General features: G+C 43.5%; 1 protein-coding gene across 7 annotated transcripts in view; it reads left to right on the top strand.

Annotated features, from left to right (window-relative positions):
* RALGPS2 (Ral GEF with PH domain and SH3 binding motif 2) overlaps positions 1 to 14,381 on the top strand; it is a 595,760-nt gene that overhangs the window by 444,189 nt on the left and 137,190 nt on the right. For all 7 annotated transcript variants that reach the window (XM_033915477.1, XM_033915478.1, XM_033915474.1 and 4 more), the window contains one exon: positions 12,630 to 12,735. In XM_033915477.1, the coding sequence (XP_033771368.1) occupies positions 12,630 to 12,735 (106 nt within the window). The remainder of the gene's footprint in view (positions 1 to 12,629; positions 12,736 to 14,381) is intronic.

Genomic DNA, 14,381 nt, shown 5'->3' with positions numbered 1-14,381 from the left:
CTTTGATACATAAAAATAACTTAATATCATAACAGATTTCATACCAGAGAAATTGATAGAGATGGTTCTGCAGATTTGAGAGTTTGTGTGCCAGACAGGGCTCTTGCTGGTTGAAGAATTATAGTTTGAAAGTGTCCTCTTCCTTAGAGATCCAACATACTTGTCCTATGCTTTCTTGAATTCAGATACACTTCTTGTCTCCTCCACCGAGAGGCTGTTCCAAGCATTCACCACCTTTTCTGTGAAAATGTATTTTCTGATTTTACTTGAATTTATCGCTTTTCACCTTCATCCTATGCCCTGTCATTCCAAAGTCTCCTTTCAATTGAAAGAGGCTCATCTCATGTGCATTTATGCCAAGCAAGTATTTAAATCTCTGTCATATCACCCCTCTCCCACCTTTCCTACAAACTTTACGCATTGACTTCAAAATTACACATAATATTTTAAATGAGGTCTCACCAGAGTCTTATACAGGGTCATCAGTATTTTTATATACTAGGACAAGCAGGCAGCATATTCCCGTATGCAGGTGATGTCATCCGCGGAGCCCAGTATGGACAGTGTTAAAGTGTACTGTCACTTTAAAATTTTTGATTGATTTCCCATACCACACATGCCTTCCCACCCAATGTCGGCTTGTGGAACCATCAGTTCTTAGTTTTCCGCAGAGCTAAAAAGTTAAAAAGTGATAAATCGCCAGGACTGAATAGTATACATCCCAGGTACTAAAAGAACTCAAACATGAAATTGCTGACCTGCTGTTAGTGATCTGTAACCTGTCGCTAAAATCGTCTGTAGTACCTGAAGATTGGAGGATGGCCAGTGTTAACGCCAATTTTTAAAAAGAGCTCCAGGAGAGAAATTACAGACCGTTAAGCCTTGCTTAAGTGTGTAGCGATCCTCTTCCGGTGCGCACATGTAAATGAGAGGAACTGGAACTGCATGTAAAGTAGGCAGGGACGTGATTCACTAAACGTTTTTTCGATCCCACTGGGCTCAGGACCAGTCGCTGAAGACCTTTGCGACTGCCCTGCCTTCTGCTGCCCTGCTTTCTAACCAGTCAACCCCATTTCCTGCAGCCCCGAACGAGCCTATCTGCCTGCCCCGAATCCCCCTGCCTGCCTGCCTGCCTCGATCTCTCATGCCTGCTTGCCCCAACTCACCTGCTCTCTGCCGCTCTTCCCCGCAGTGCAAATCCGTGGTTTTAAAGCGGGACTGCACGTCGCAGTGCAGCACCAGCTTTAAACCCGTGGGCTCGCACTGAAGGGAAGCAGGGTAGAGGCTGCCACCACCGCAAAAGTTTAAGAAGGAAGAGGCTGCTGCTGCCGTAAAAGTTTAAAGTTAAAAAAAAAAAAGTTGCGGCTAGGATGGGTCTATGCATGCGTGCAGATCGCACATGCTCGATCCGTACAGGCAGATGGGGACATTCCTCCGATCGCCCCCATCTACATATTTTAAGTTAGTGAATGCGTTGGACCTGCCTGAATCGGAAACAGATTGTTCCGATTCGAGCAGGTTAGTGAATCTAGCCCTATGTACTTACCCTGGTAACCTTTTCTCCAGTAGTTAGGTGAGACATTCTAGACTCTCGCCTTTCTTCACTGCACCAGTCTACAGTCTCAATCTGTTTATGCTTTTCCAAGTTGTTTCTTGGTTACCTATCAGCCCTTGGGGTCTGGGACGAATGCTGTATATATGTTACTTTTTTCTGTGGGAGTAGTTTCTGAGCTCCTTTGAGGCCCTTGTTGGCTGTTTATAGCTTATGTTCTAATGTTACTTCTTGAGCAGAACAGTTGCTGCTGAACTTCTTTGTCATGGGTGTCTCTTACTTTACGTTGATTTGGTGGCTCTTAGTGCTTGGGTACTAACTGTAGGTGGAGCTAAGGAACCCACTGAAGTACATCAGAGGCACAAAGAAAAAATCCAGAATGGATTGGTTCTGAAGATGGCACGCAGCCATGGGGACACTACCTGTAATCTGTCTAGAATGTCTCACCTATCTACTCAAAAAGAGCTTATCAGGGTAAGTATATAGGGCTAGATTCATTAAGGCCATGGATCGGATCCGATCCATGAGCAATCCGATCTATGGCCGGGGAGCTGATTCACAAAGCGCCGTCATGCAAATGAGGGCAGTCTGAATCATGCCCCCAACTAACTGCACAGATCGCTGAATAGCGATCCCGACGCATACACAGACCATCTGTAGATGGTCTGCGCATGCTTACAGAGCAGCGACCTTTTTTTTTGTTGTTGTTGTTTTTAACTTCGCGAGCCCATAGTTTTAACACTCTTTAAACCCACGGGTTAAAACCACAGGCTCTCACTGCAGGGGAAGGCAAGGAGAGTCGGGGCAGAAGCAGGGCGATGATCGGGGCAGAGAGCAGGAGAGTTGATCGGGGTAGAGAGCAGGACAGGACAGCAAGGGTATAGCTCAGCTTACTAATATAAAATTGAGGCTGTGGACTAAACAACAAGCAGAAGTGACATATATGTTTAAAATAGAGATATTAATACATTTGGGCAGAGAGCAGGAGATGTAGTCAGAAAGGACGTGAGCGACTGGTCCCCAGTAGTCGTTTCTTTCTTGATTGGCCAGCACAATTGGTGTTCCAGTTTTTTGTTAGTGAATCGCTGCCTGCCTACTTTACATGCCGTTTCCCCTCATTTGCATGCGCGGATCGGATCGGAGGATGATCGGCCACGAGGTTAGTGAATCGGATCAGAGGGAAATCGGATCGGTATACAGTCGCAAACACAATTGGAGGGCTTAGTGATTCTAGCCCATAATCTCATTTTATTACCTGGGATCTTGCTAGGTACTTGGGACCTATGTTGGCCACTGTTGGAAACAGGATACTTCTGCTCAGTCTTCACCCGCGAGGCGCCGGGACTCGGCCCTCAGCTACAAACAACGGTTGAATCAGTTGACCCATTTAGTAATTTCAAGTTTACACCCAGTAGTGTCTACTGTGAGCTGTCAAAGCTCAAGGTTAACAAGGCAATGGGGCCTGACAACCTACACCCCTGGGTGCTCAGGGAGTTGTGTGATGTCTTGACGGAACCGCTATCCGCGCTCTTCAATCTCTCCCTTAGTACAGGTAACGTACCGATGGACTGGAAGACAGCTAACGTCATTCCACTCCACAAGAAAGGCTCCAAGATGGAGACAGCAAACTACAGACCAGTGAGTCTCACATCAATAGTGAGCAAACTAATGGAAACTCTAATCAAACGTCAATTGGATACGATCATGAACGAGGAGAATCTACGGGATCCCCGACAACATGGATTTACTAAGGGGAGATCCTGACAATCCAACCTGATCAGCTTCTTTGACTGGGTGATGAGGAAGCTGGATGTTGGGGAGTCCCTGGACATCATTTACCTGGACTTCAGCAAAGCATTCGATAGTGTACCACACCGCAGGTTGCTGAGCAAGATGAGTTCTATGGGATTGGGCGACACATTGACGAAATGGATTGGGAACTGGCTTGGAGGTAGGCTTCAGAGGGTAGAGGTAAACGGCACCCCCTCCGAAATGACGGAGGTGATCAGTGGAGTGCCTCAGGGCTTTGTCCTGGGCCCGATCCTATTCAACATCTATATAAGAGACTTGGCAGAAGGGCTCCGAGGTAAAATAACATTATTCGCCGATGATGCCAAACTAAGCAATGTAGTGGGCAAAAGCACATCAGACAGTAATTCAATGCCTGACAAATGATGCACGACCTACTTCTACTAGAGTGCTGGTCTAGGTCCTGGCAACTCAGCTTCAATGCCAAAAAATGCAAAGTCATGCACCTGGGCAGTCAAAATCCATGCAGGACTTACACCCTTAATGGCGAGATCCTAACAAGAACTGAAGCAGAACGAGATTTAGGGGTGATCGTCAGTAAAGACATGAAGACTGCCAATCAAGTGGAGCAAGCTTCCTCCAAAGCAAAGCAAATCATAGGTTGCATACGCAGGAGTTTCGTCAGCCGTAAACCTGAAGTCATTATGCCATTGTATAGATCCACAGTAAGACCTCACCTAGAGTACTGTGTGCAATTCTGGAGGCCGCATTACTGTAAGGATGTGCTGAGGCTAGAGTCGGTTCAGAGAATGGCCACCCGGATGGTCTCAGGACTCAAGGACCTCCCGTACGAGAGCGGCTAGAGAAGTTACAGCTCTACTCACTCGAGGAACGCAGAGAGAGATGACACATGATAAAGACGTTCAAGTATCTCACACGCCGCATCGATGTCGAAGAAGATATCTTCTTTTTCAAGGGTCCCACAGCAACAAGGGGGCATCCGTGGAAAATCGGAGGCGGGAAACTGCACGGTGATACCAGGAAATTATTTTTCACTGAAAGGGCAATTGATCGCTGGAATAGTCTTCCACTTCAGGTCATTGAGGCCAGCAGCGTGCCTGATTTTAAGGCCAAATGGGATAGGCATGTGGGATCTATTCACAGTGACAGGTAGGGGAGGGTCATTGGGGTGGGCAGACTAGATGGGCCGTGGCCCTTATCTGCCGTCTATGTCTATATTTCTATGTTTTTTTGTCCCAGTATGGCAATTCTTATGTTCTTAATTTCCCTCCTGTGTGTTCATGAAGTGCCCAAGTTATGTCTTGATAACATGCTTTTATAAGCGTATCTACCCTACTGTATGTTTGTGAAGTCCCAATTTGTTTAATTTTCCTCATGTGTCCCGGAATCATGGTTTTATCAGTGTTTTTGAAATCCCGATTTTAGTTTTCCTCATGTTGTGTCCTGGAATCATGGTTTTGTCAGCCTTTGTAAAATCCCAATTTGTTTAATTATCCTCAGGTTGTTTCCTTGATTCATGGTTTTATTAGCCTAACTTCCCTCCTCTTTGTTTGTGAAGTGCCCGGGTTGTGTGTTGAAATCATAGTTTATCAGCCTATCTTCCTTCCTGCATGTTTGTGAACTGATCACAATACTCCAAGTGGGGCCTTACAGGTAAGGTCCCACTTGGAGTATTGTGTTCAGTTTTGGAGACCGAATCTGGCAAAGGACGTAAGAAGACTTGAGGCGGTCCAGAGGAGGGCGACGAAAATGATAGGAGGCTTGCGCCAGAAGACATATGAGGAGAGACTGGAAGCCCTGAATATGTATACCCTAGAGGAAAGGAGAGATAGGGGAGATATGATTCAAACGTTCAAATACTTGAAGGGTATTAACGTAGAACAAAATCTTTTCCAGAGAAAGGAAAATGGTAAAACCAGAGGACATAATTTGAGGTTGAGGGGTGGTAGATTCACGGGCAATGTTAGGAAATTCTACTTTATGGTGAGGGTAGTGGATGCCTGGAATGCGCTCCCGAGAGAGGTGGTGGAGAGTAAAACTGTGATTGAGTTCAAAGAAGCGTGGGATGAACACAGAAGATTTAGAATCAGAAAATAATATTAAATATTGAACTAAGGCCAGTACTGGGCAGACTTGCACGGTCTGTGTCTGTATATGGCCGTTTGGTGGAGGATGGGCTGGGGAGGGCTTCAATGGCTGGGAGGGTGTAGATGGGCTGGAGTAAGTCTTAACAGAGATTTTGGAACCCAAGCACAGTACTGGGTAAAGCTTTGGATTCTTGCCAGAAATAGCTAAGAAGAAAAAATTTAAAAATTTAAATTGAATCAGGTTGGGCAGACTAGACGGACCATTCGAGTCTTTATCTGCTGTCATCTACTTTGTTACTATGATCTGCCCCCTGTGTGTTTGTGAAGTGCCAGGGTTGTGTGTTGAAATCATAGTTTATCAGCCTAACTTTCTTCCTGCATGTTTGTGAACTGATCTGCCCCCCTGTGTTTGTGAAGTGCTGAACCTCATCTGTTTAATTTTTTTCAGTTTGTGGAGTTCCCTCCTTTCTGTTTGTGAATTGTGGTTTTTTTGGGGGGGGGTTTTCAAGTGCCCAACCTTGATGGTTTTATCTGCCAAACTTCCCTCCTGTCTTTTTCCTCAGGTTCCAAGCCTCATTTTGATGCTGCTCCAAACTTCTTTTCAAACCCCAAAAAGATCCCCCCAATGAATTTTCACAAGCTTGATACCTAGCTAAATCGCTTTCTGGTACCCTAAAATGTAACCTTTCCCAATTTCATCAAAATCCTTAGAGCCATTTTCAAGATAAAATTTCCAACAAACATACAATTGTTTATCCCTGGACAAGCAGGCAACATATTCTCACATGTGGGTGACGTCATCCTCGGAGCCCCGGTACGGACAGCTGCAAAAGTGCATCGGCACTTTAAGGACTTTAGAAAGTTCACGACTGACTGCACCATGCATGCCTTCTCACCCGATGTAGGCGCATGGCTCCTCAGTTCTTACTTTTCCGCGGAGCTAAGAAGTCGTGTTTTCAAACGTTCCTTTGTTTTTTGCCTTTGCCTTCCCGCTCGCGAGTTCTTTTTTTTCTTTAATTCTTGTTTTTCTCTCTTTATTTCTCTTTGTTTTAAAAAAAAAACAAAAAAAAAAACAGAACTCAGGAGTAGTTTCTCTCCCCCCCCCCCCTGGTTTGTCACCTTTTGGCAGTTTGACCGACGGGGCCTCTTTCTCACCTCAGCCATAGAGGTCAATTTGGCTGAGGCGGTGTTTCCTTCGATGTCTTGCCCATTAATGGGTTTTAAAAAGTGCGGCTGGTGCCAAAGGACCATTTCCATCACAGATTCCCACAACTGGTGTTTACAGTGCCTTGGTCCAGAGCATCGAGTTCAATCCTGTATGCGGCGTTCTACTCTTCAAAAGCACACCATTAAAAGCCACATTCTTCAACAAGAAAAGTTGTTCGGTGTCAGCATGGAGGAGGATTCAGCATCGCAACCATCGACGCCAAAGACACCAACGCCATCCGATGCACAGACATAGACTTCAGTGTCGCTAGTCATCGCTCCATCTGGAAAGCCAGCTAAAAAGCCAACAGCTTCCCAGACGGTGTTGCAGGTCACTAAGGCATCGAGTCCAGTCATGCCGACCAAGTGACGATCCCTTATGCAACTCATTTCAAAATCGAAGGGTGCATTGTCATCCAAGTCATTCTCTCCAGAACGAATCGCAGCACTGTTGGTACCAGCGACTAAGCCAAAGGTACCGGTGCTTACTTTTCAATAGAAGTTCGATGCTCTGTTTTGTGAGGAGTACAGGGGATATGTTTCATCTCTTGACCCTGACACTTCCAGTACCGGCCAAGCCTGAGCATGATGCCACGATGCCTTCCGGTACCACTGATGCTATATCAGTTCTACATCGTGGATCTCAATACCAGTCATCTTGTCCATCCAGTCCTGCATTGAAGCATCGTTCTCCAGACATCGTTCCAGTTCTTCAAAGCATCATTATTATTCTTCGAGACAATCTAGTAAGTGTTCTTGCAAATCCAAGCATATTTCTCATCCACATCCTAAGGAGCATAAACATCCTGAAGAACCTTCACTCTCGTCATCTGATCAACACCGTTCTAAGCATCAGCATCACTCTCCTTCTGTCCTTATTCATTCTGACCTGCAGTATGACTCCAATGCAGACATTTCTCATTCGAATACGGAGGCTTATGACTCTCCTGAGGCACAATCTCTATGAAAGACTTCTCCTGGAGTGACTTCTCCTTCTGAGCGACTTTCACTCATTTTATTAGACAGTTGGGAAAGGATATGTCCATCAAACAGGAGGCAGATTCCAAATATAGTGCTGAATTTTGGGAAACTTTGGGCTATGACCAGCCTTCCTAAGGAGCTTCTCAAACTTCCTTTACATGGAATCCTGAGAGAAATCCTCCAAAAAAATTGGGAATCTCCTTTCTATTCCTGTTGCTCCTAGGAAATTGGACTGTCTCTAAGATTATTTCCAGTCCAAGTTTTGACAAACCTCAACTGTCCCATCAATCTTTAGTGGTGGAGTCCACTCCTTCCAAAGTCTACGGCTCGGTCCCGCCTGGTCAAGAGGTACATACTATGGACAGATTTGGCCAACAGCTTTACCAAAACTCCATGTTGGCAAATTGAGTCATCAATTACAACTTCTATTTTTCTTGTTACATGAAACTTCTCATCAAGCAATTGCCTACTTTTCAGAAATATCTTCCATCTCATCGAATGAAAGATTTTCAGAACATTGTTGGCCCTCTCAGTTGAGGAAGTACATGGTTTGATCAACTTATGATGTCTTTGAGCTGACGTCCAGGGCTTCTTCTATGTCTGTGGCCATGAGAATATTAACTCAGGATTGCTGATATGAATGTTTACCTTCAAGACAGATTGGTAAATATCCCCTGTTTAGGGGACAAACTTTTTTGGGAGCTCGATGGATAATACCACTCAAAAGCTCACTGACCATGAAAAACAGTGGGATACTTTAGTTAAATCTAAACCCAAGCCTTCCATAGTAAGATCATTCAGGACCTCTTCTTCATATCAGAGGCATTCTTCTGCTCCTTCCAGGCTACAACAGAAGAAACAGAAGCAACAATGTCCTCAGAAACCTCAACCTCCTGCTAAATCGACCCAGTCTTTTTGACGGGCTATTCGAGAGCGTTGTTACAATTCCTTTACATCAGCCTCTCCCTCAGCCATTCGGAGATTTGTCTCCAACTTTATTTTTATCGTTGGCAGTTGATCACCTCAGACCTCTGGGTTCTACAGATCATTTGAGAGGTTACTCTTTTAATTTTGTCACTGTCCCTCGAGATCATCCTCCAAGAGGGTCTGCTTTGAACCCTTACCAGTCCTCCCTTCTTCTTCAGGAAATTGATTCCCTTCTCTTCAATGCCATTGAAGAGGTTCCTGCGGATCAGCAAAACCGAGGATTTTACTCCCGCTATTTTCTAGTCCCAAAGAAGACCAGAGGTCTTCAACCTATTTTAGATCTCAGAGCCTTCAACAAGTTTCATGTCAAGGTAAAGTTTTGGATGTTGTCTTTAGCCACTCTATAATCCCCTCTTGGCTCACAACAATTGGCTATTCTGTCTAGATCTCAAGAAAGCCTATACTCATATCCCCAGTCATCCGGCTTACAGGAAGTACCTCAAATTTCAAGTGGCCCACCACCACTATCAATACAAGGTTCTACCTTTTGGCCTTGCCTCCTCTTTCAGTGCCTGGTGGTTGTGGCAGCGGCCTTGAGGCCTCAAGACCTTCAAATCTTTCCCTACCTAGACAACTGGCTCATCAAGGATCCTTCGTCTCAAAGTGTAACTCTTAGCTACAAATCAGCCTATACTATTTCTTCAGAACTTGGGGTTCAAAATCAACTTCCCCAAATCACAACTGATTTTTCTTGTTCTTCAGCCATCTCAGAAGCTCCAGTTCATCGGAGCTCTGCTTGACACCACTCAATTTAGGGCGTTTGTTCCTCAACGTCAGGACCCTTTAATCCAACTTTGTCATCAGATCGCCCAGCTTCATTCAACGTCAGCCAGGCACATGATGGTTCTTTAGGGTCACATGGCTTCCACAGTCCATTTGACACCCCTTGCGAGGCTTCATCTCTGGATGCCTCGGTGGTCTCTGTCTTCACAGTGGTCTCAGGCGCTCGACACACTTTCACAACATATTTCTGTCACCTCGTCTCTTCAACGGCCACTTCAGTGGTGGATGAACTCTTCCAATGTTTCCAGAGGTCTTTTGTTTCACATGACTTCTCATCAGAAAGTTCTGACCACATATTCGTCATCCTATGCTTGGGGAACTCATCTTGATGGCCTTTGCACTTAAGGCCACTGGTCCCCCAAAGAGCAACGCTTTCACATAAATCTTTTGGAGCTCAGAGTGATTTACTAAGATCTCAGAGCTTTTCAGCATTTAGTAGTCGATCGTGTCCTTGTAGTCCGCACAGACAATCAAGTCGCCATGTACTATATAAACAAGTAAGGAGGGACGGGTTCTCTCCTTCTCTGCCAGGAGGCTCAAAGATCTGGCTTTGGGCGATTACTTGCAACATCTTTCTCAAAGCAATCTATATTCAGGGGGAACAGAATTTATTGGCAGACAAACTCAGCAAAATTCTTCAAACTCATGAATGGACGCTCAACTCAGCAGCTCTTCATCCCATTTTCTCTCAATGAGGGACTCCTCAAGTGGATTTGTTTGCTTCCCAATAAAACAAGAAGTTGCCCCAGTTCTGCTTCAGACTGTACTCTCCTCATCATTTGGAGGCGGACTTTTTTCTTCTGGATTCGACGCACAAGTTTCTCTTTAAGTTTCCACCCATTCCTCTCATTCTCAAGACACTTGTCAAAGTCAAGCAGGAGTTGGTCACTATGATACTTATAGCTCCTCGGTGGCCCAGACAGCCTTGGTTCTTCCTTCTACTTCAACTCAGTATCAAGGAGCCAGTTCCCTTGCCAATTTTTCCTTTTCTTCACAAACAGAATCACAGTTGTCTTCTACATCCCAACCTACAGTCTTTACAAGTTTTCAAGTTTAAGTTTATTTAAAAATTTATTAAACTGTCTAATCAGGTTTCTAGTCGGTGTACATTAATCAATAAAAACAGTCAAGTTAAAAAACAAATTTGGGGAAATAATTAACCAAACAGACAAACTTGTACAAAAAGGAAAAAAGGGGTCGAACTACAATATTATAGGAAAGAGACACTGAAGGAAAGAACAAGAGGTAGGGGAAAGACCAAAAGAAGGGAAGTCAAATTGTCCTTAGAAGGATAGTTGCTGTTAATCAGCATCTTTAAAAGAGTAGTTACTACTCGAAGGCGTCTTTAAATAAGAAAGTTTTTAATTTAGATTTAAACTGGTTTAAATTTGTTTTCTCTGTTATATAATTGGGTATAGAGTTCCAGCTGACAGCTTAGTACCTCTCGGGCTGAGTTCAGCTGATCTTCACCTTTCTCAGCCTGTCAGATTCATATTGGAAGCTTCCAGAAAATCGGCCACTCAGCAGTGTTATCAGCAAAAATGGGCCCTGTTTTCTGCTTGATGTCTCCATCACCAGGATCCGAAATCCATCTCTGTTTTCTCAGTTTTGGATTTGTCTGACTCTGGCCTCAAATCCATATCCATTAGAGTCCATCTCAGTGCTATCACTGCCTTTCACCAACCCTTGGATGGTAAACCTCTTACTGCTCATCCTTTTATCTTCAGATTCATGAAAGGACTTTTCAATGTCAAACCACCTCCAATGGTTTGGGATCTCAATGTGGTTCTTGCTAAGTTGATGAAGCCTCCATTTGAACCAATGTCTACGGCTTGTCTCAAATACCTTACTTGGAAATTTCTCTTTCTCATTTCTCTAACTTCTGTTAGAAGAATAAGTGAACTTCAAGCGCTAGTGGCAGACCCACCATTTATAGTGTTCCACCATGACAAGGTTGTGCTTCGCACTGATCCGAAGTTCCTTCCTAAGGTCATCACTGAATTTCATTATAATGAATTGTTCTTCCAGTATTCTTCCCTAAGACTCATTCTCATTCTGGAGAAATGTCTCTTAACACTTTGGATTGTAAGCAGGCATTAGCCTACTATCTCAACAGGATAAAGCCGCATAGAACATCTTCTCAACTTTTGGTTTCCTTCGATCCTAACAAGTTGGGTCATCCTGTTTCCAAGAGAATGATTTCCAATCGGTTGGCTGCGTGCATCTCGTTCTGTTATGCTCAGGCTTGGCTGCAACTGGGGAGTCGAGCCATGGCAGCTTCAGTAGGGAGCGTTTCAGATTTATTTAAAATGAATTTCAGCCCTAAAAACCCATCATCAATCTTTATGGTTTCCTCAAAATCATAAAAATATCATCCGTAAAGGCCAGTATCTTGACCACCTTGTTTCTCTACATATTTCTCCTAGATACTAAGGTTTATTTTTAATGAGGGTTCAAAAAAAAAAAAAAAAAAAGTAGAAACAATATGCGAGAGAGTGAACAACCTTGTCTAGTACCTTATATGAATGAAAATCGATCTGACTTTGTCCCATTTGTCCCATTGACCACATTCTTATGGCAAACACTGACAAAGCTTTAAGGAATGTGGCACTGCACTTCGACATTGGAGCCTGGTCTTTGATGTACTCTCAATGGCTGCCATAAGTGTGCTTTATTCAATATAGGGATTTTTTTGTGTGTGTTTTGTTTTTTTGTAAAAGTGAAACAGTACTTGCTAACTTTCTGTAGTTTGCTGCATTCTTTTTATCCTGATATTTCATATCAAAATGTTACTCCTGTTTAAAATGGAGCATCAGTGATACTGCTTTCTTTGCACCCTTTACAGCTTCAAATGACTAGTAAAAAGATCTTATCTTTGTCCACTAGGGCCTAGAAAGAGATTTTGGAGATCTATAAATCTCCAGCATGAAACTAAATTGGCAGAAAAGAAATCATAAATCGGACAGTTATTATAATATTTATAACAGATTTATAATTACCATGAGCTTTGGAACTGCTCGTGTCTCTGAACCAGCTGCTAAACTAATTAACCCTCTAAGGGTTTTATTCTGCTCAGTCTGAATTCTACAGTACATGATGGTAGCTGCCAAAATTTGTTTCTTTTTGCAATAAAGTCCAGTAGATTTAAATCATCAGAATTTCTAATCTAGAGCACAAAAGATTGAGCTATCTTATGAATTATTAGAATTGTTTTATTGGAGAAGAGTAGAAAACATTATTTTATCCAATTTTTCTTGTTACAGTTCTGTGGAGTCTGAAGAATTGGCTGTGCATTTGTATCCGGGTGCTGTAACAATTCAAGGTGTTCTACGGAGGAAAACATTGTTGAAAGAAGGGAAAAAACCTACTGTAAGTACTGAATGTACTATCAAGATGATATTTCTCACTTTCTAGTGATTTTACTCATGTTCCAGATTACCTTCCCTACCACTATGAATCCCCCAAGTTCAAACACTATTGCTTTGTTTGCTGCTCTGAAATTATTGAGATGGAAGAGAAAAAGCTATAGACAAAATGAGAGAATTTGAGAAAATTTGTATATTGTTTGCTGGTAAGATTAAACCATAATTCTTACCTGGTTTATATGGATTTATTCAGACAGTTGTTATACAGTAGATTGCCTCTGGGGCATGTAATGGAACATAGGCCTAGATGCACAAAAGTTAGTCGGTATTACTGACTGGATCGCTGTTGGCCAATTCACTGGCTCCAACAGCGATCTGATGCACAAACAAGTTTGCATGCAAACGATTTGCATGGAGGTGCAAATCATTTGCATGCAAACATGACTGATTCAGTTGCTCAGTGAACGATTGACACATGCGCAAAGCCCTAGCAGCAGGGACAGGAAAGCAGCCTCTTGTCACTGCTGTTAGGGCTTCTGATTTTGGGTGTTTTGTTGTTTTTTTTAAATATAAATGGCATAGATATTGCACTGTTAAACACAACCTGTCCCATAAAAAAAAAAGCCCCCTGCGCCATGCCCTCCCATCCTGCACCCCGAGCCACCATCCACCACCTTGCTGACCTGCGGCAAAAGGGCAGGAGGGATACCCACTCCCTCCTGCCATGAAGGCACTGAAGTAAAGGCTGCTTTGTTTACCTCATTGGAATAACTACAAGACGGCATTGTATCTTCCAAAACAGACAATATTCGTTTATTGTTAGTATAAAATCTTACAGTATTACAGCAGCAGAGACATATCAGAAAAATATATTGTCAGTTCAGAATATGCAATGGAGAGAAGAACTTGCACCCATATGCTTAGCAGGGGGCTAGCAGATCCCCGTAGCATAAGTAAGTGAATCTCTCTAGCTTTACCTAGAATGCACGTGTATTTTATACAGAGAAATTCTTCCTTTGTTCCAAAAAGTACATCCCCGAATTCTGGTTATGTAATTCCCTATTGGTACATAAAATAATGTAAATCTAACTCCTCCTCTCAGTCCACGCCTCTCTCACCTCCACCCCCCCTTCCCCAGTAGGGGGGGGCCTTGCAGAAACAGAGAACTCTTGGTGAACTTTCTTTCTCCAGCGCTGAGATATGTAGATGTTAATTAGTCTGTGCATCTGCGGGATGGTGTCCTTGTATGCTGAAAGTTGGCAAAGGTGACCTTTCAACAATCCAGCTGCTTGGTTCCCATAACTTGGTTCAGAGACAGGGAGCAAATGTTTTGGTACCAAGTTCTCTCATCTCGCTACACCCACATCGTCCTGCAGGGATCCTTGCTCATTATAAAAGTTTTATGGCTTTCCAGGGTGCCTGGCATATGAAGTCATACAGCACTGATAACAGTTGAGCAGAACCTTGGAGAAATATCCTCCCAGCAGGGAATGGAGACAAAAACGTTAGCTTTGCAAAGGCTGCAGGTGTTTACAGACAGTAAGATACAGGCTGGGCCTGGCTATGGGAAAATATAGGTCTGTAGTGTCCAGCATACACAAGTGAAAATATAGGTCTGTAGTGTCCAGCATACACAAGTGAAAATATAGG

This window comes from Geotrypetes seraphini, chromosome 12, assembly GCF_902459505.1.
Source record: "Geotrypetes seraphini chromosome 12, aGeoSer1.1, whole genome shotgun sequence".
NCBI classification, from domain to species: Eukaryota; Metazoa; Chordata; class Amphibia; order Gymnophiona; family Dermophiidae; genus Geotrypetes; species Geotrypetes seraphini.
Note: the sequence above shows the minus strand (reverse complement) of the source record. Positions and strands in the feature narration are given on the sequence as shown.